The sequence below is a fragment of the Mauremys mutica genome, chromosome 9 (assembly GCF_020497125.1).
Source record: "Mauremys mutica isolate MM-2020 ecotype Southern chromosome 9, ASM2049712v1, whole genome shotgun sequence".
Taxonomy (NCBI): domain Eukaryota; kingdom Metazoa; phylum Chordata; order Testudines; family Geoemydidae; genus Mauremys; species Mauremys mutica.
In genome coordinates this window covers 50,287,591-50,308,422 of record NC_059080.1, presented here as the reverse complement: position 1 = coordinate 50,308,422, position 20,832 = coordinate 50,287,591, and the positions used below count along the sequence as shown (strand labels likewise).

The 20,832-nt window shown below is 46.4% G+C and overlaps 1 protein-coding gene across 1 annotated transcript in view; it reads right to left on the bottom strand.

Annotated features, from left to right (window-relative positions):
- LOC123377562 (ovotransferrin-like) overlaps positions 1-19,867 on the bottom strand; it is a 58,922-nt gene extending 39,055 nt beyond the window's left edge. Inside the window, exons 1-13 of the mRNA XM_045030608.1 lie at positions 19,712-19,867; positions 15,232-15,395; positions 14,865-14,973; positions 12,389-12,574; positions 11,632-11,770; positions 8,992-9,047; positions 7,728-7,900; positions 7,410-7,581; positions 5,040-5,200; positions 4,552-4,645; positions 3,668-3,706; positions 1,517-1,675; positions 357-507 (exon numbers count right to left, since the gene is read on the bottom strand). Coding sequence (XP_044886543.1) covers positions 357-507; positions 1,517-1,675; positions 3,668-3,706; positions 4,552-4,645; positions 5,040-5,200; positions 7,410-7,581; positions 7,728-7,900; positions 8,992-9,047; positions 11,632-11,770; positions 12,389-12,574; positions 14,865-14,973; positions 15,232-15,395; positions 19,712-19,754 — 1,646 coding nt within the window. The 5' untranslated portion in view covers positions 19,755-19,867. The remainder of the gene's footprint in view (positions 1-356; positions 508-1,516; positions 1,676-3,667; positions 3,707-4,551; positions 4,646-5,039; positions 5,201-7,409; positions 7,582-7,727; positions 7,901-8,991; positions 9,048-11,631; positions 11,771-12,388; positions 12,575-14,864; positions 14,974-15,231; positions 15,396-19,711) is intronic.
- Positions 19,868-20,832: the final 965 nt, after the last annotated feature.

The following is a 20,832-nucleotide window of genomic DNA, read 5'->3' as shown; positions in this document are numbered from 1 at the left end:
TGGCCCCCTAGATTCTCCTTTGGGATCGTACAACAGAGTTTGGGGGAAGATTTAAAAAAATGCGTTCTTGCTCTCCCTTTCAGTTAGAGGGTAAGATCTAGTGGCCTTGCCCTGTGGGAAGGCTAAAGTTCCAGTCCTCATCTGCTATTGCTCCTCCCCATCCTGAAGGAGTAGCACTGATGTGCTTTGTAGGGAGTTATGTGGAGAAAGATGGTGTCTGCACAGTGGGGCCTGGAGGGAAGAGGAAATTAGAGTGAAGGGAAAGAGGTAGGATTCTCAGGGCTCTGTCAGCAGGGGCAGGGCTCTCACTCCATCACCGCCCAAGGAACACCTAGTATTATATTGGAGTCACTTACCGGAAGGCCCCGCTGTATCCATAGTATCTCTCATTGCTGTTGGCGGCACACCTGTAATTTGGTGGGAGGGTGCTGCCTGAGCCCACACACAAGTCGCAGAGTGGTGAGGTAACTGGAGATCCAGGAGCACAGCTTTTACTGAAGAACTTATCTGCCAGGAGGAATATAGAACACCTGTTGTATATTGCCTCTCTGGCTCTTGCTTTTCTCTATCCCTTAGTGAGAATCTTCATATGATTCATTATTATTAGGCCTTGAAGTAATTTAAATTCATTGAAAAGAAAACTAAAACCTCTTTAAAAGACTGAGGAAGCATTTCCTTAGAAACCATCAGTTCCCATGCTGCACGTGTACAAAGTGAAGTTACGGACAAACTCACGGTAAGAAACAGACACATCTCTGCTGTGCACCAGTTATTCAGCATCAGTCTCAAAGCCAATGACTGGTAATTCGGAAATAAGTATTATGTGTTGCAGTCATGGCCCAAGATCCCACTGATCTAGGTGCTGTACAGACAGTAAGCAAAAAGACTGTGTCTGCCCCCAAAGAGTTTACAATCTAGGTAATATCTTCAGCCTAAAAAATGGCAGAGGCTGCATAAGGGAAACGTGAACTAGGACCACTGTCAATATGGGTCAGGGTTTGATCTAACAACTTTCACAGCAGGAAGACAGATTTTGCTACTTTGGTCCAGATCGGGGCTCTATCTGGTCCAGCAACCTGTCTCCTATCATAGCTGGTACCAGCTGCTCTAGACTAAAGTGCAAGAAACCCAATTTCTGCCCAAGCCCTTGTCTTTTTCATCCTGGGTATTAGAACTCTAGAGAAGCTTGTTATCCCTACAAATGGCCATTGCTTGTTTCATGTTCAATAACATCTGCTAAAGAAACAGACTGACATGCCACGTCTGACTGCTGCTCCATCAGGGTAGGAAATACTCAAGACCATCTCAGGGAAATGTGGCTCCTTGAAACCTTTAACAAAGCAGCATTTCCCACGTGCCAGCGCCCAACCAGCATCCGGGAGTCACCAGAGACTCAAAGGCCAGACAAGAGCTGTGGGATGAGGCTCTTGTTCTCTAGCACTGGCCCCCTGATGTCTGTGCTGGGGACATGGACACACACAGTCTCTGTGAGAAGTTGATACACAAGTTGACTCACCAAAGTTGCAACTCCCGGTTTCATTGTGAATCAAGCCCATGGGGACATTCCAGCCAGCAGTTCTCCCAACAGCTGTATGACAAGACTTCCTATCACGCAGGGTCTTCCAGGTGATACCGGGGTTGGATTTCTTCACCACAGCCACGGCATAATATGTTTCTGTCACAGAGCAGAAGGAAAAGGAAGTGAAGCAGGAGAGTCAAACCTGAACCAGAATTGACATCCAAGGTTTCAGAATTCTTTTCATCCTTCCCCTCCATAGAGAGGATCTACAAATGGGAATAACAAAAATACTGTGTCCTCCTACAGCCTATTCACCCAGGATACAGAGGGCTTTGCAGGTGTGATGCATTTAGCCCCACAATACTCCTCTGGTAGTATCCCCATTATTTTTCTCCCCACAGGTGGGGAAATTGAGGCACTAGGTCATTAAATGATTTGCCCACAGTCACACAGGAAGTCTGTGTCAGGGCCAGGGATATAGCATATGCCTTCTGACTTCCAGTCCTGCCCATGACTACAAGACCAGCCTTCCTCTCTGTTTGGGGGAATATTTCAACTAAAGCCAATTTTCTAGTACTGTATCCCAGGCCTTCTGTCCCTGTGGTGTAAGGTGTTGGCATATTGGTGCTCCACATAGACTGTCTACCTGCCACCCTTCCACACTTTGCAGTGGGGTCAGCTGGTGGATCCATGTAGTCACAGATACAGCTGGCCACACATCCGCCATTCTGCTAACAATGAAGATCTAGCTGAGCACAACTCAGCAATATACTAGAGCAGACTCTGATGCCTGAGCTGTCTGAGTGCGGAACACCCCAATTCCCAACCACAGAGCCTTCTATTTCTGATCCGTTTCAGGCCATCTGCTCCCATGGGGGAAAGGGTGCAGGAACTGGCCCTGATGTGGCTGTGGTGAGGAGACCCCAGAAATTGGTATTTGAGTGGGGGCTCCCTTCCCTTTCTAGGTTCAAAGCCTGGGGGAAAGGCTTTTCCTCTCCACCTCCCTTAAGGACGAATGGCCCATGTTCCACAATAAGACAGAGGAAAGGTTGATGTCTTCCTTAAAAGCAAACATCATGTTTATTCAGTGCTCCTGCAGCCCTGGATCTAAAGTCCCTGCTTATCCCAAGAACTGGCACCGCACAAGCTGCTGCAGTGAATGCTTCCCTGCCAGGCCACTAGGAACTGATCTGAACCTGGCAACCCCATGTCATGTAGGTCAGTGAACAGGCAGCAGACAATAACACCATCTGTGCTACTGATGTGATTTGATCAGTGACCTAGCAGTAGCAAGCACTATATCCCATCATCAATTCCTGGAGATATTCAACATAAACCCCTCGAGGGGAATTGAATAACATGAAATCAGACTTTCTAGATATCATAAGAGAACTTGAGTTCCTTTCTGTATATGGGGCTCCTCTAAAGATTTCCCCATCATTGGGCCAGCAGCAGGGTTTGAACCCAAGACCTTCAGCGCTAAAAGTCTGAACCTCTACAACTCAAGGTAGTGGACTAACCAGATGCAGGCTCAAAGCTCCCTATGGATTAGCCCGTGGCGGGTGGGAGGGGATGTGTAATACACTCTGAACAGTGGTTACCACTAATGTTCATGTGAACACAGGAATTGCCATCCTAGAACAGATCATCTAGTCTGCTGCAGTCTCTGACCCAGGCTAGCACAAGAGCTTTCAGAGGAAGACAACAAAAATCCTGCATAATCCACCTGGCCAGTTGGACAATATTATATCAAGGGGTAAATCTCTTCCTGACCCCATTTCTTTACAATCTTTGGGTAATTTAACTAGTTCCCTTCAGAATGTACTACCTTGACCTTGCTTTTTTGTTGTATTTTATCTGAGATCATGTTGTCAAATTGACTAGTTTGGGTAGGTCCTTATGTCGTTCCTCCCTGTGTTCCTTAATCCAAATAACTGAGGGCCACTAGCAAACTTTCCCCTTTACAACTGGATCTGTGTACCAGATCATTACTAAATACATTGGACACAAAGGTCCCCGTAGCCATCTTTGTGGTGAATGTTGGTCAAGAAACAGAAAGCTAAGGGTTAGGAAGAAATGGCCAATTTATTTTTTCAGTTTACTCTAGGTCAGGATTTTATCTTCTGGCCCTCTGTTACCAATAATTACCTCCGGGTGCTCCTTCATTCTTGCATCGTTTAATGTCATCTGAAATGGGAAAGAGGAGGAGATGTCAGACAGAGAGCTCTTCAAAAGCAACTGTGCAGTTAATGCTAAAAATAGGTTTCCCTGGCACTGTGTATATATCTAGCTCTGTAAGGATTCTGTTCACAGCAGTGGTTTCTCTGTGGGGCAGCTGGCAAGTTACTTTCTGAGGAAGCCTTAATACAGAAGGAGACAGAAGTGGCTGGTCTAACATCTAGCACATTAGCAGAGCAAAGCATTGCCCTACTCCCCTTCTGGGGCACCAGCTTGGTAAACAGCTGGAGGCTAGAAGACAATGATTTAATGATTGTGAGGAATTCCGTGAAAAAGGGTTGTTCAAGTTAGACAAAACCAGCTGTCATTGGCCTTTATTGTGGATCCCAGACAGCCTCTCCACATCTGAATTGCTGGCAGGGAGGGGCCCTATGTCACCTGGAACTGGTCACCTACGAATATCTTGATACAGGGCAGATGTTGCCTGAGGGATAGAGCCAATGGAGCAGCCCCATGCCATCCCCTCCACACAGCCTGCAAGGCGGGGGTTTTCCAGGGGACAGAGGGGCGTGTCAGAAGCAGGAAGGTGTGGCTAGAGTGCCCTGCTCCAGCCATTCAGGGAATGCTCTAGCTTATGCCCAGGACCACTCCTGTCCAAATCTGCTTCAGCATCCAGGGGGTGCAGTGATTTAAAGCCCCTTTGCTCCCCCACCTCCACTCATTTTCTGGATCAAGCTAATTGTGACCAGAATCAGGACCACTGACTTATCATAGTTCAAAATAAAATCAAGTCTTCTGATATCAGTTAATTCCCCATCAAGAACAAGCTAAAAGGCAGATTGCACCCCACTCACCCCCATAGTATTCTCCCATGACTGGCACCAAACCACATGTACCAGCCGTGTAGACATGACCTCCATCCAAGCTTATGGCATCCGCATCACCTTTCTGCAATGAAAGTAACTCAAATATGAAATGAAGCTACTTCTCATGCAGCCTCCCCCTGCCAGAGACGAGGCCTTTAAAAATATTGCTGTCACGAAAGAGAGGGGTAGGATAAGTAGCTTACATTTTAATGACTTTGACTCGAAAAATGAAAATTTAGAAAACATCTAAATGTTTTGACAATTTGTAAACTTCAAAAAAAAAATCAAGTTAAGAAATTCATCAGAACTGACTCTTTCCTGGAAAAAGTTTCAGTTTCAATGAATTGGTGTTTTCCAATGAAAAACTGTTTCATTGAAACATTCCTGACCAGCACTGCTCAAAGACAGAGAGGGGAAACTGTTCCCCGAGCTGGCAGATGCATGGAGAGAGCAGTGGGAAAAGGAAACGCCCATACCATTATCTTGGCAATGCAGTCCTCTGTTGTTTCTGCCACTGCACAGTCCAGGCTGCCTCCACTCACTGCACTCCATTCATCACACTTGGCCTTCTCATCCTTACTTATTGTGCACCACTTCACCTTTTTCAAAGGGGCTTCAGGAGTTTCTAGGGAAGCAACTGAGGCAGAGAGAATAAGCCAAAAGCTTATCTAAAATGTAAAGCCACCAACTGACTGATTGCAGGAAGAGCAGGGCTGCTGACAACAGGTCATTGTGTACACATGCTCCCTGCAGCTCCATTCAAAATAGTCTCATTTGACAAATGCTGGACTAGTGGAGTGCAGAATATGCAGGAAAAGGATGCCAGTTGGCTGGGTCTGGTTTTCACTGGATAGGGGGATGCTTCAAAATCAACGTAGCGGCTTAGATTTTAAGGCCAGAAGGGACCATTAGGTCATCTTGTCTGACCTCCTGTATAACCCTGGCCAGAGAATTTCACCCAGTTACCCCTGTCTTGAGACTAATAATGTGTGTTGGACCAAAGCATCTTCCAGAGAAGCAGCCACTCTTGGTCTGAAGACAGCAAGAGATGGACACTCCACCACTTGCCTTAGCTTCATTTAGTTCTACTGATTTGTGCCAGCTCAGAATATGGTCCTAGGCTTCATAACCTCTGGGTCACTTAGCATTGGTAGTGCTGTGCATTGATATGTGAGAGACCAATGTTCTTCTCAGCACAGCCCCAGCCTTTCACTCTCCAGACCAGCTAGGTTGGGAGTTGAGCTGGGCAAAGTTTCTTGGCTAAGTAGTTTATTTGCTTAAAAAACAAAAACAAAAAAAGCAGTTTTGGGTAGTCAGAAAGCATTTGTGAACATGGGTCGAATTTGGTTAATAGTTTCACATCCAGCACCAAAACAACATAAATAAATGTCAGAGAAATCTAAACATTTTGTTTGGCATTTTTAAAACTAAATGTTCCAAGACTATATTTAATTTGAATTGAAATGGTTTGTTTCAACCTGTAATGATTTCGTTTGGTTTATTTTTTGGTTTTGCCTAAGTGGATTTAGCCTCATGTGACCCAGACATCCAATCAAAATGGCCCAACATTGCCCATAAGCTATCCCTGAACGAGCAACAGAGCAGCAAGACTGACAGCAAACATCTGACAAATAATTTTGGACTGCAAATAAATGTGAGAAAATTGCCTCATTCCCCCAAACAGATTTACTTTTGACTCTCCAAATGTTTCTGTGACTGATTCTTGGTGTGTCCCTAGTTCTGGAGCAAGTCATGGGAACCATCACTTGCCCATTGCACAAACTGTCCCAGAGGTGACGCTCCTGAATCCATGCAGAATGGTTCTCCCAGACGTGGTGCAGAGCCAGCGTGGCCAGCCCCAGGGAGATCTCATGTTCCTCTACAGCAGCCTCACTGACTGGTGAGGGAGCATCATTAACAGGGGTGGAAGGGAGACCCAGTGTGGTGGAAAAGGTGATGTAGGCAAAACAAAGCCAAAGGGCAGTGGGTGTCCTCACAATACAGGGGACCCCAGGGACCAACGGCTGGGCTGGTAGTTAGGACATTGACCCCACCACCCTCACTCAATTACTGGAGGGTCAGGGATCTCTGCGCTTAATGTGCCCTGTGTTACACGGCATTTATGGGCCAGCCTACATGGCAGCTCAGGAGCCTGAGGGGGAGTAACCCCTTCCCGCATATCTCTGAGCAGCATCCTGCCCCTTCAGGAGACAACGGGCTGTGCTCCTGGACCCCTTGCTGGGCCACTGGCAGGAGAGGGATGAGAAATAGGCAACGCCGAGGCTACCCCTCGACCCCCACCCCACCGAGCTGCACAGCTGAGCTGCCAGGGGAAGGGGGTTGGGAGGTGCCTGCTCGGTTAGGGCCAATAGGCAGTGAATAGCCCCTGGAACAAGAGGGAGAGGACAGAGAAAGAAACGTGTCTCCCTGCTGCCTGATTCCTTCTCTGGATGCTTCTGGGGCTGTGTGGCATATACCAAGTGGGGAATTTGGTGCTGGACCCAGAATGCTGCGAGAGCAGAGAGACACCAAACTACTGCTCGTTAGTGACAATGCAGCTCAGTGGCACTTGGGAGTCCAATCCCTGGACCAAGAGAATTTGCATTCAAACATCTCTAGTTATGGCAGTGCCAATTGTTTATTGAACACGCACTGCAGAGCACAACCCATGCAGCTCGATCCAGCGCTCATCTACACCCAGATACACCTCAGTAGCTCTGTTAACTTCAAAGTGAATGAAGTTGAAGGATGCTTTAAGAGCAGGATCTGAGCCAAGGCCTCCTAATGGATCCTCCCCCACCTTAAAATTTCATGACCACCTGCCCTGGAGCCCAATCCCTGCTTACCTGGCCTGAGACTCTGAATAGCAGCCCAGTACTGGTAGCCCAGATAGAACTGGGAATCCATCAGTCGAGGGACACGGATAAAAGTGGAAGCAGAGTCCTTAAAAAGCAGATCTTTCCCATAAGGTGAGCTGAAGAGTTTGAAGCTCTCTTTTGTGTTCTTGCCATACTTTGCCTGTCACAGGGGAGAAATGATCAGGTGTATTTATACCAAGAGCAGGAGATAGTTTTGAAAAAGTGGAGAGAACAAACAAAAGGGGGATAATAGCAAAAGAAAGGCTGGAACAGAGAGAAAGGTAGAGAAGGGGAAAAAGTAAATACCTCTGCCTGAGAGAGGAAGCTCCAGATCTCGTCAGCCCGGCCATCAACACTTCGAGCCACAACAGCATGAGCAGCAACTTTGGCCCAGTGACACTCATGATACTTATCTACAGGCTTCCGGGAACCATCTTCACACAGCAGCTCATACTCGTCTTTCCCACTTGGGTCATTTTCTGGGAGGAATGGAAGTCCACAGGTTACAGCAACACCAATATTTAAAGGGGCTTTGAATCCCCCACTTCAGGAAACTTCCCAATGATTTTTGTCCCTGAATGAGAACCAGAAGAGTGACAACTTCCATGAGACAGATTCCTCCATCCCTGAAGTATTATCATCATCCCAGTTTCACAGCTGGAGATCTGAGGCCAAGAGAGATGAAGGCCCAGATCCACAAAGGGACTTAGACATCTAGAAATCCACAAAGCCTGAGAGCTGTGCCTAGGCTCCCTGTACAGTGCAAGGGGCGACACAGGGACCTAAGAATGGGATTCACAAAGCCAGCATGCTGAGCAGGGAGCCAACTAAGCTAGCCAGTTGGAGAAGCTGACAAGACACATGTCCTAAGCTAGCCAATGGCAGATACCGACAAGAAGGGTGTGTCTTAAACTCTGCCCCTCTCCTGAAATTCAGGGCAGGTCTCTGCTTGCGATCCACTGCCAGGCCCCCTGCTTCTGGAGTCAGGGGCCTTAGGCATCGAATCCATTCTTGCAATTCCATGCAAAACAGTGGGGGAAGGGGAAGGGTGCCCAAGACCCTTTGTGAATGTGGCATGAAATGACTTGCCTAAGTAGTCAATGGTAAAGCTGGAAACAGAATCCAGGTCTCCTGAGTCCTAGCCCAGTGCTTTACCACAAGACCATCCTTTCTCTCACGCTGGTGTCGTGTTAGTAGATTCCTGTCATGATGTTGGTGGAGGTGGAGCCCCTTCCCAAATTTAATCTTTCAAAGAGTAATGTGCCGGTGTGATTTTGCTGTGAACATTGAAGAAGCAACATACAAACTGGTCCCCACTCTGGTAGCCTTGTTCAGCCACAAGAAAGAGCCATTAGACTAAGAGGTGAAATCTAATCTCTCTCTGCTGATTATGTAGCAGTCAGGAATACAGCATACAAAGCATATTTCCTCCCAGAGACAAAGAGAAAAGAGGTGTGGGATAAACCGGGAGAGAAATGAAGGCAGGTGCAATATAGATAGAATTCAAGGATAGAGTCCAGTGAAAGGCCTGACCAGAAAGTGGTGAAACGGAATGATCCCTCATGCCTACCTAGAACAGTTGTGTGTTTGACAAAAGCTACATCTCCAGCTCCATCTTTCAGACACCTGGAGGGGGAAATAAAGCAGAAGGAAAAGGAAGACACTGAAATATTGTGTTTGTTGCTAATCTCAGATCATCCCTCTACGTTTCAGACAACTACCTTTGAAGCAAGCCTCAGATACATGACAGTTTATCTTCACAAAAAGCTACGTGGGCCGGGGAAGGAAGTGCAATGGCAGAGAAGAATTTTATAATGAAAATCATCAGGAGTAGCCCAGTGATAATGCTCTGTACTGCCATGTGCAATTTATAGCTCAATTTCTGGTCACTCACTAACTGCTTGTAGGGGCTAGGAGCTATCATAGGCCACATACTCAACCCTGGAGTAGCGGTGCTTCTTCCATAAGAATATAAGAATGGCCCTACTGGATCAGACCAAAGGTCCATCTAGCCCAGTATCCTGTCTTCTGACAGTGGCCAGTGCCAGGTGCCCCAGAGGGAATAAACAGAACAGGTAATCATCAAGTGATCCATGCCCTGTTGCTCATTCCCAACTTCTGGCAAACAGAGGCTAGGGACACCATTCCTGCCCATCCTGGCTAATAGCCATTGATGGACCTATCCTCCATAAATTTATCTAGTTCTTTTTTGAACCCTGTTGTGGTCTTGGCCTTTCATAACATCCTCTGGCAAGGAGTTCCACAAGTTGACTGTGCGTTGTGTGAAGAAATACTTCCTTTTATTTGTTTTAAATCTGCTGCCTATTAACTTTATTTGGTGACCCCGAGTTCTTGTGTTATAAGAAGTAGTAAACAACACTTCCTTATCTACTTTCTCTTCACCAGTCATGATTCTATAGACTTCAATCATATCTCCCCTTAGCCATCTCTTTTCCAAGCTGAAAAGTCCCAGTCTTATTAATCTCTCCTTATATGGAAGCAGTTCAGATGTGGTCTCCTCATCTCAAAAAAGATATACTGGCATTAGAAAACATTCAGAAAAGGGCAACTAAAATGATTAGGGGTTTGAAATAGGTCCCGTATGAGGAGAGATTAAAGAGGCTAGGACTTTTCAGCTTGGAAAAGAGGAGACTAAGTGGGAATATGATAGAGGTATATAAATCATGAGTGGTGTGGAGAAAGTGAATAAGGAAAAGTTATTTACTTGTTCCCATAATATAAGAACTAGGGGACACCAAATGAAATTAATGGGCAGCAGGTTTAAAACAAATAAAAGGAAGTTCTTCTTCACACAACTCACAGTGGAACTCCTTGCCTGAGAAGGCTGTGAAGGCTAGGACTATAACAGGGTTTGAAAGAGAACTAGATACATTCATGGAGGTTAAGTCCATTAATGGCTGTTAGCTAGGATGGGTAAGGAATGGTGTCCGTAGCCTATGTTTGTCAGAGGGTGGAGATGGATGGCAGGAGAGAGATGTTAGGTTCACTCCTTCTGGGGCACCTGGCATTGGCCACTGTTGATAGACAGGCTACTGAGCTGGATGGACCTTTGTTCTGATGCAGTATGGCCATTCTTATGTCCTTATGTTCCATACCCCTAATAATTTTTGTTGCCCTTTTCTGAACCTTTTCCAATATATCTTTTTTGAGCTGGAGCGACCACATCTGCACACAATATTCAAGATGTGGGCATACCGTGGATTTATATAGAGGCAACATGATATTTTCTGTCCTATTATCTATCTCTTTCTTAATTATTTCCTGTGTTCTATTTGTTTTTTTGACTGCCTCTGCTCATTGAGTGGATGTTTTCAGAGAACTATCCACAATGACTCCAACATCTCTTTCTTGAGTGGTAGCAGCTAATTAGACCCCATCATTTTATATGTATAGTTGGGATTATGCTTTCCAATGTGCATTACTTTGCATTTATCAACATTAAATTTCATGTGCCATTTTGTTGCTCAGTCACCCAGTTTTTAAAGATCCTTTTGTAGCTTTTCGCAGTCTGCCTGGGTCTTAACTATCTTTAGTAATTTTGTACCATCTTCAAATTTTGCCACCGCGCAGTTTACCCCTTTTTCCAGATCATTTATGAATATGTTGAATAGGACTGGTTCCAGAACAGACCATGAGGGACACCACTATTTACCTCTGTCCATTCTGAGAACTGACCAGTTATACCTACCCTTTGTTTCCTGTCTTATAACCAGTTACCGGTCCTTCCCTCTTATCCCATGGCAGCTTACTTGCGTAAGAGCCTTTTGTGAGGGACCTTGTCAAAGGCTTTCTGAAAATCTAAATACACTATATTCACTGGATCCCCTTGGTCCACATGCTTATTGACCCCCTCAAAGAATTCTAGTAGATTGGTGAGGCATGATTTCCCTTTACTAAAACCATGTTGACTCTTCCTCAACAAATTATATATAGCTGACAATATTGTTCTTTATTATAGTTTCAACCAGTTTGCCCAGTATTGAAGTCAGGCTTACAGGCCTGTAATTGCTGGGGTCACCTCTGGAGCCCTTTTAAATTCCATTGAGGCCCATTACTCAACAGAAACCAATGAGACAATTAGGTCCCAACTACTCTACAAGTGTAGCCATGTTAGGAGACCCAGTTATGGTACAGCTGAAAACATGTGTGTGGGACAGATAGTTACCAGATAAAAATATCTTTCACTCACTGAAAGGCTCCAGAATAGCCAGAATAAGGCCCAGTACGGGAACATTTTTGAGCACCTGTCCCAAGGCATAAGCGGCACAGATTGGGTTCATTTGCAGGGGCACCAGGGACGCAGCTGGCTGAGAAAAACTGGGCCACAGCTATGGAAAAAGACATGCAGTAGTTAATAGCAAACTCACCCTTTACCAAACTACCTTCTCCCAGCTGTTGATGCTTGGTATAGTAGTGTGAGGTGTTAGGGGGGAGTAGTAGGGGGAGAGGGGATGTGCAGAAGGGAAGATTGTCTGTAACCTGATTCCTTTGGAAGGGGAGGTTGGTAAAGGGGATGCTGGAAGGATGGCATCTCCAGCAGGGCAGAGTGAAGGTTCAGTTGTGTGGTCTGCTGTTCATGGCAGTGGTGCAGGGTGTTTGTGTGTGAAGAAGCAGAGGTGCTTTAACTTTTCACTTCCTTGGGTTTGTGTCAGGATGGCATATTACATTGGTAGCAACTTTAACCATTGAACAACAAAGTTTTTGGAGTGTGACTGAGTAGAAGATAATGGATTCCAAAGCAAGGAAGCTGTTGCTGTCATGGAAATGCCCTTATTGATGGAAGAAGAGAAATTTAGGAAATGTGAGTGGTTCCGTTGGTTTACTAGTTTCCCCAAAAGTTCCTCAGAAAACCTATTACCTTCCTCCTAACACTAATCAATCCCAGTTCTCCTTACCCCCAGCTTAATGTTAGCACTTCCTACTCACCTAGCTCTTTCCCAGCTTACCGTGGGTTATAGGAGTGGCTCTATCCCAGGATAGGATTTGATGGTACAAGAGGGTCCCAATGGGAATGACCCAGCCAGCAGACCTGTCTAACCCTGTGTGGCAGGATTTCTTCCCTTTAAGTTCCCTTATTGTGAAGCCAGTTCCTTTCTTCACCACTGCCACAGCATAATAGCTGGTGGCCGCATCTGTAAGGGAGGGAGGAGAAAAAGCAAGTAAGCATTGGAACAAAGGAACACACAAACAGAAATGGAAGTTACTTACCGTCCCTTCCAGTTCACACAATTGTTTTCTCCCATGTCACACAAATCCTGGGCACAGGAAGAGCCATAATAATGTAGCAAAACAACCCGACCCCTTTCTCCTGTTTATTATTAGTGGGTTGCCATGCCGATATCAATCTGATTATAATGGTTGTAACGGACATAATGTTAAATGTTCTACTAATTAGTATTACTAGTATTTGCTAAATGCTCTTGTCTTTGCATTTATTTGATACATGTGTGCTGCTGTTAATAGCTCTTACCCTTGTGATAAGTCTCTTTGAGGGCAGTAGACATTCTCATGTGAGTAAAGATGTGAGTAAAGTTTGCAGGAATGGACTTTAAACGGGGTCTGTTAAAATTCTCCCCATAGATTGTATGGCAAATATTACATCTATGCAAAGGGACTGAATTCTGAAGGCAACAGAAACCCACTACTTTGAATTTCCTGACTTTTGTACCTTTTAATTCTCAGCCATAACACTGAGAATTACTCTAATGTTGCCTTCAGCCCGAACTCTACACAGTATCAAAACAGCCTGACTTTCCGAACAGAGACCTGTGTTATAATACAAAGAGAAGGCTCGGAGTTTGGGTGGGATCTGAAAAGCAGGAGCCGATGGAGATAGGAATGGAGAAGTATTGTCATTTTCCTCCAAGAATCATCAGTAATGCAGTAGACAGGAAGAGAACTACAGACTGGGGATGCAGACCCAGCAACTCTGATAGCAGCAGCTTTAATGTTTAGCTTTCTTTTCTGTTTCTTTCCCTCTTCATTGTGCTTGTTTATCCACTGCCCTGTTTGTGTGCTCAACTCAGCCTGGTCCTCCAAGAAATAACTGACCCTCATGTTGTTAGAGAGACAAGGCGGGTGAGGTAATATCTTTTATTGGACCAGCTTCTGCTGGGGGAAGGGACAAGCTTTCGAGCTACACACACCTGAAGAATAGCTCTGCATAGCTCAAAAGCTTGTCTCTCTCACCAACAGAAATGGGTCCAGTAAAAGATATTCCCTCACCCAACTTGGGTGTCTAATATCCTTGGACCACCATGGTCATCCCAACACTACAGACTTTGTGTTGATGTCATTCTTTAACGTCTGTTAGTGCAGCTGACTCATAGCTTGGGTGCCATATGCCTGGATTAGCCCAGTTAATTTCCAGTTTTGTATAAGGTCCCTGAAAGCAGAAAACCTTTGAGGTTTGCTCAGCTTAGTCCCCCTGCTGTGTTTTGTCAGGGGCCATTAATTACTGAGGCAAATTAACCTTACAAAATTCTTCAGACACGCTATTGCATTAGCCTTCCCCAGCCATTGCAGCACCACTGCAGTGAGCAGTAAATGTCCCCAGAGGGAACTGCAATAGCAGCACACGAGTTACTCCAGTTCTGTTGAGAACGAGTTACTGCCCTTGTGATACTGCCACATGCAGTGGAAGGGAAGTGGGAGTAAGAACCGTTTCTATAGACTGTCTGCTCCTCCTCTGTGATCCACAGGGGAGCCAAATTTCAGCTGTCCAATGGAAATGATAGAGGGGCTGTGTGGAGAGGAAAGGTTGCCCTGGGATAGAAACCCCACCACCACTTCCTGTAGCCTCCTCTAGCCCCTCAAGGGTAGTAGCGCAAGAGCTAAGCTCTGCGTGAACAGCCATGGAGAGAGACATCAGGGAAAAGCTACTGTTCACAGCACGCTTCCTGAACACGGCCAAGCACATCATAGGTTGCTGCTGCTTGGAGCTTTCAAGTACTACGAAGGGGGCATGAATCAGAAATCAAGAGGATTTGGAAAGGTCCAGTCTGGTTGTGAGGAGGGGGAGGAGATCAGGGTGAGTGGAGTGATAGAACTAACGCTGATTGCTCCAGAGGAGAGTGTGATCACCTGGACAGGTAGGAAAATGAGGCAGGGAGCAGGAGTACATATCATTGCTGTTTTCCACAGGTTCCGATTCTCAGCTTGTGTAAATGGGCACAGCTGTGCTGAGGTCACTGGCTATGGATCAGTCCTCATGCGTACTAGCTAAGGCCCTGGCCCTTGATCCGTGGCCAGCTCTAAAGAAGTACATATTCTCTGAGTTAGCACACTGACTTGCCCAGCGGGGTTGTGCCTTCCCAGTTTGCCTGAGTAGTACGGTGTTACTAATGTGCTGACAGCTAGCACCGTGGTGGTCAAAGTGCCCCAACTTTAGGGTCAATAACAGTGCCTTCCATGCAAATGTACCTTTTCCTGTGCCATGGACCTCAGCCACAACAGGCTTCAGATTATATGGGGCAAGGTGTGCTTCGAAAATGTGGCCACCATCCAGACTTATGGCATCTGCTTCATTTGCCTGAAACACAAAAGGGTTAAATCAATTGTGAGCGCATGCAGCAGCAAGGGCAGAAAACACTGAGCGTTAATTAACAGAGCCTCTCTTTGGGGTCCTTCTGGCTGGGGTGCTGGTGTAGCAATGGAGCCAAGCAATGGGGGAAGGAAATCAGTCACTTAAAGAGGATAGTGAAGCTTTCATCCCAGATTAGACAAATGGAACCCGACAGGGCAAATTGTTCCTCCCAGCCCCAGACCTGATACATTGCTGGCAACCTACCCCAATGGCTTTTATGCAGTCAGAGTAAGTTAGTTTCTTCACACATTCTAATGAAGGGGTTGAGGACATTTTCGTCTTCAATTCCACACATTTCTTCTGCTCTGCATCGGATATTGTGCACCATCGGACGGAACTTTGGGCTGGAGGGTCAGCAAGACAGAGCACTGTGGAGAGAGCAAAAGAGGACTAAGAGGTTATTTCATGAACCTCAGACCTAGTTAAAAGAACTATCATCTCTCCCTACAGACATAGGTCTCACATGAGACCCACAGGTCTTTCCTTCCCTACCTGCTCCCAAAAGCAGGACTCCAGGACTTAAGCCACTGTGTGCTGGTTTCTTACATGTAGATTCAAGTGGATACAAAGGACTAAATTCACCCCTGTTGTAACCTTAGTGGAGTTATGCACAGATGGATTTGTCCCAAAGTGTAGGGGGTTTGATATTTTTATATTCCAGCTCTAACTAATGGCCACCTGGGATTCAAATCACCAGGAGATTTCTGCTAAAGCTCCTCACCCCAGCCCAAATGCAGGATGCTTCTCAGGGTTTGTGCTTTTAGGGGAAAGTCATTCCTCTTTTGAGGAAGAGGAAGAAATAGGAGCAAATGCAACCTTCTGTTACGCCTTTGTAATTCCAGCATAACTAACCTCTGTGGAGTCACTCCAGATTTGTGGTGTAACTGAGAGCAGGGCTTGGCCCACAAACTGAAAGCAGGGTAAACGTCAGGGCTTGAATAAATACCTTATTCCAGGTTCCTCCTCTGTGTCAGAGAGCTCTCCAAATTTGCATGTGTTTCTCTGCCAGGGAACTACTCTCCCACTTTTCCTTCATTTCTTAGGAGACAAGCTCTACCCTAAAGTCCTGAGGTCACTCCTGAAGAGATGTGCAGAAGGGGAGCTCCTGCCATGCAGACCTTAAGGTATATGGCAGGGCAGCTCCACTGTCATGGACTTCCTGGTCTGCAGGGTGGGAGCTGCTCTCCTGTGCAGGCTCTCCTGCTCTCCAGTCTGCCTGCCCTGTGCACCTTAGGAAGTGTCCAGGAGGAGGGTTCCTACCCTGCAGACCCCAGAGAAGTGTGCACAATGAGAGCTCTGCAGCTGCAGGCCTCTCATGCTGCAAGGGCAAACTGGAGTGGAAGGCTGACCTCCTTGAGTTCCTGACAGTGTCAATGGAAGTGGAAACGCAGCATGTTCTGTTACAGAACCACCACAAACCTGCAAGTTCCCAAACGAAACACTTTGTGAGAGGGAAGTGAAGGCTGGAAGGCTGTTGCGATCACTTCTCTGGAACACCCTCAGGAGACACCCTCACAAAAAGACAACACACAGGAACATATTCTCTGACCTGGCCAAACCGCACTCAGTGCAGAACCAGACATGGGGGTGAGAAAAGGTGTCTTGATGCCTCTTTTCCCCAACTGATCCTGGGACTGACCGGGATCCAGTCCTTGGTGTAAGCTAGAGAAGCCCAAAGGGTTGTTCCCATAAGTGGTGATTGCTGGAGCCCAGGAACACCCTAGTTACACCCATGTCCCTTGGCATGCCTCTTGCCCCAGATATGGGGAGAGGTGGCATCACCCGGAACATCTCCTCACATCAGGGGAATTCCCTGGTGGCCAGAAAAGTTAGCTTTCCTCTGCTGTGTGCATCCCTGGAGCCCAATCAAGCAGCTGGAGTGAGGCTCAAGATCTGCCCAGCATTTCCACCAGCCTACACATTGGAGAATTTGGAAATTGGCTGTTAAGGTGTGCAGCCAGTCTCCCTCTGCCATCCCTCCCTATGCAATCACTCACATAACCACCAGCCCACTTCACCCCCCTATTGGTAACTCGGCCCACCCTTGGGAATTGGTGGTAAATACAAATCTGCTGTGTAAAGTTTAGTTCCGATTTCACGGGCCAGGTAGGATTTTTGTGCCATTGGGGAATGAAGACAGGTTGAAGATATAGCAGTGCATTGAATAATTTAACTGTTAGTAAAGATTGAATTGTTGGCAAAAGCAAAGAAAGCTGTTCCATGCAGGGTGGCATTACAGACTTGCATAGGATAATGGAGTATGCTGAGCCTGTGCATTGTAGAATCTGAGGTATTGTTTGAAAGCACATGGCTATTACTTACTGAATAGTTGTGTATTAGGTACCAGGATCACCGTGTAGGAATGCAGGGCTCTGAATGCAGGTGTCGGTGTGTAGTAATGCTTTCCCACTTGTTTACATTGTCATGGGAAAAACTTATGTTGAATGAGAGTGGAACATGGTTGGGGTATAAAAGGGCCTCATCCAAACCTCACTAAAGCCAATGGAAAGACTCCCTCTGACTTCACATAGCTTTGCATTAGGCCTCACGTGAAGAGTATTGAACTGCTAAAGTCTAAGCTTTCTGTTTCGGAAAATGCATGTGGTTTCTTTTCCACAAGTTTTCTTTCTGTAGCTTGTTACAGAGGGGTAAAAATACCTTTGCACTCTTATCTCTTATTCACCATGTTTTTCGTTTGGGAATATAAGAATAGATGTAAGATATAAGGATAGATAACTTAAGCCCCAGTTCTGCAAACATGTCCTTGATTCACTGCATGCACATGAGCTGTTCCATTGACTTCAGTGGGACTACTCACATACATAAAGTTCCACATGCACTTAAGTGTTTGCAGGATCAGGACCTTAAGAAGGAAGGACAGAACATTATTAACAGATGCTCTTCTTCTGCTGATCGAGAGCTTGGATCAGTTGCAGCGTTGTGGATGCTGATTATTTAGCTAACATTAGTGTCCAGAGGCCCAAATTGGGATTGGGGGGCCCCCAATTATGCTAGATTCATAGCAGAAGAGGACACTTCATTTAGGACAAGAAGCATTAAGGGAATGTAACAAACACCAGGTGGGAAGAGGATAAGGGTAACAGTAATAAGATTATGCAGTCACACAGGCCAGCAATGTGTGCACAACTTGCCTGTTCCAAATCACTGCAAAATAGAATGTCTGTATAATAACCAGTGCCTGCTTCTGTTTGTTTTACCTGTAAAACTCTGCCATTGTCCATGTGCTTTTTCTGCTTGTTTCTAATTGTTGTCTCAGTCCCGGCTTCTATTTTAAAATCTCTGCTTTTACTGATTTGTTTAAAAAAATCTCGGCCTGTTTTTCTTTTTACAGTTCTATTTCTAAAATGCCTTCCCCCTACTGCCTCCCATTTAAATCAAGGAGTAACGCTGCCAGAGAGGTGGCCTCATTATCAGCAAATAGAGGGGTCTGTGCAGGAGAGGAGACAGAAAGACGGATTTGTCATGAGCACAGTCAGCCTTTTGCACAAAGGAAACCAGGAGCCTGAAAGAGCAGGGGCTCCAAAGGCAGGAGTACAGACATATCTAGTGGAAAGAGACTTGTGGACCTTTATGGGCCTAGGAGAAGAAAGAGAGGCACTCCTCACAGCCTCATCTTGCTGAGCAGGGCTGGGGTAGAAGAGAAGGGGTTACAGTCCCTAGTGGCACCAGACAATTAGAATAACAGAATCATAGAATATCAGGGTTGGAAGGGACCTCAGGAGGTCATCTAGTCCAACTCCCTGCTCAAAGCAGGACCTAATCTCCAACTAAATCATCCCGGCCAGGGCTTTGTCAAGCCTGACCTTAAAAACCTCTAAGGAAGGAGATTCCACAACCTCCCTAGGTAACCCATTCCAGTGCTTCAAAATTGTGGAAGCTTCTTTGAGATAACCCCAAGCAATGCAGGGTACTGTGGGGAGAGCCGAGCCCTGGACTCTCAGGCAATGTCTTGGGGTGGGGGGGGGAGTTGAAGGGGCACGTCCCTTTACAAGAAGGGGGTCCAAAGTTGAGCTGCAGAGACACACACACACACACACACCCTGAGAAGAACATGGGACAGATTAGAAAGACAGGAGCCTACAGGTTCTGCAGTAATTTTTTTGCAACTTTCACATTAAAGATTTTTTGCTAAATATTATTTTAAGAAGCATCTCTAAACACATGTACATCCTCTGTAGGGAAGACTTTCAGTGACTCTCTTCCTACACCAGCGCTCCGCCAGGGGGACATACCTCCACCCATACCTGCTGCAGGAGCTCCATATAAGGAGCAAACCTGAAGCTGCAGGCTTTCCCTTCTGACTGTTTTAGGGCCTAATCCAAAGCTCATTGAAGTCAATGGAAAAACTCCCGTGGTTGTCACTGGGCTTTGGATCAAGCCTTTAGCAAAATAGGAACTGTGGTAAAAGTTGCTGTAATTAGCGTTAAAATTGCCATCTCCGTGCAGCAAGATCCCTGGCAAACGGCTGACACAGTCCAGCACCCAGCAGCTATTTTCCCTTTGGTTTCTGTCCTGCACAGTTCAGTGACTGCTGGCGTTTACTGTGCACTGCAATTAAACCAGCTCCCTTATGTAACCTTCTCACAGTCTCTGGCTAGTGCGGGGCTTGCTGAAAATGTCAGTGACACCCCCACCTCAAAACTGCTGCTCTGCAGGCACTTACCCAATATCCCCAAGCACAGCGCGGCATGGAGAGCGAACTTCATCCTTCTCTCCTGGGTTCAGCAGCCAGTTGTTGCAGGAGCTTCACTCAGAGACTGTCTCCTCCGAGTCTGTGATGGCTCCTGGGCTACTCTTTGCCTTTTTATAGAGGGACAGGGCTCGCTGTGTTAGCAGAAGCAAATACTGGCAGTGTTTGTCCTTGTTTCCCAATAGCTCCTCGATTTCCTCACCCCGCCCCATTCCAGTCAGTCCATTTTCAGGCAGCATTTCACTTGGCACTGAATCACACACATGCATGAGTGGGAGCAGGGCAGGTGCATGTCGTTCACCCAAGGGATTTAAAATGGGAAAGTCCTACTTTGTATCATTTCAATTCTTGCTTGTCTGAAATACAGTGGGAAGGGCTATTTTCTTTGTTCCAGCCACCCCCTGCCTTACAAAGGCTAATCTCAGAGAGCCGCTTGAGAATCAAATCCAATCTAGACTATTTAGTCTTCTTTCCCATTAACTATTGCCTTTCCTTCCCACTAAGGAGTCTTTGCCTGTCCTGTATGACTAGTCTTGGCAATTGGGACATTAGTCAGTGCCTCCCAGAACACCTGATAGCATGACTGTAATGCAGGGAGAGGAGTCAGTAAGAGGAACCTCACAATCACAGAGCACCTTCAGTCCAGAAGGAATGAATCCAAAGTGCTTTACTATCCCGCTGAATGACTCACTTCCTTTGGGACATCCCTGAGTTGTCCTCGCTACACCCCTCCCTCGTCAGGGCCACCTGCTCTGGCGGCAGTGCTGGCTCTGCGTTCCCCTGCAAGCCCCTTGTGCCTTTAAAAGGACTTTTGCTCTGCAGCTGGGATTCTCTAGGGGGAAGCTGACATAGCGTGACATAGCGGGGTAAACTGGCTGGAGCATATCTAGGAACAGCCTCTGGAGCGAAACGTTGGAGCTAACAGTGCACAACCACAGTGGTCTCACCACATCCTCTCCCTGCTCTCTCTAACAACTGCTCCTTCCTGTCCCTCCTCTGCTAGACCACCAGTTCAGGTGGTTGTGACAACTCATAGCTCTTACAGTCATTGAATCTCCTCTCTGGACCACCTGATTCTCACCTCTCCAGACTAC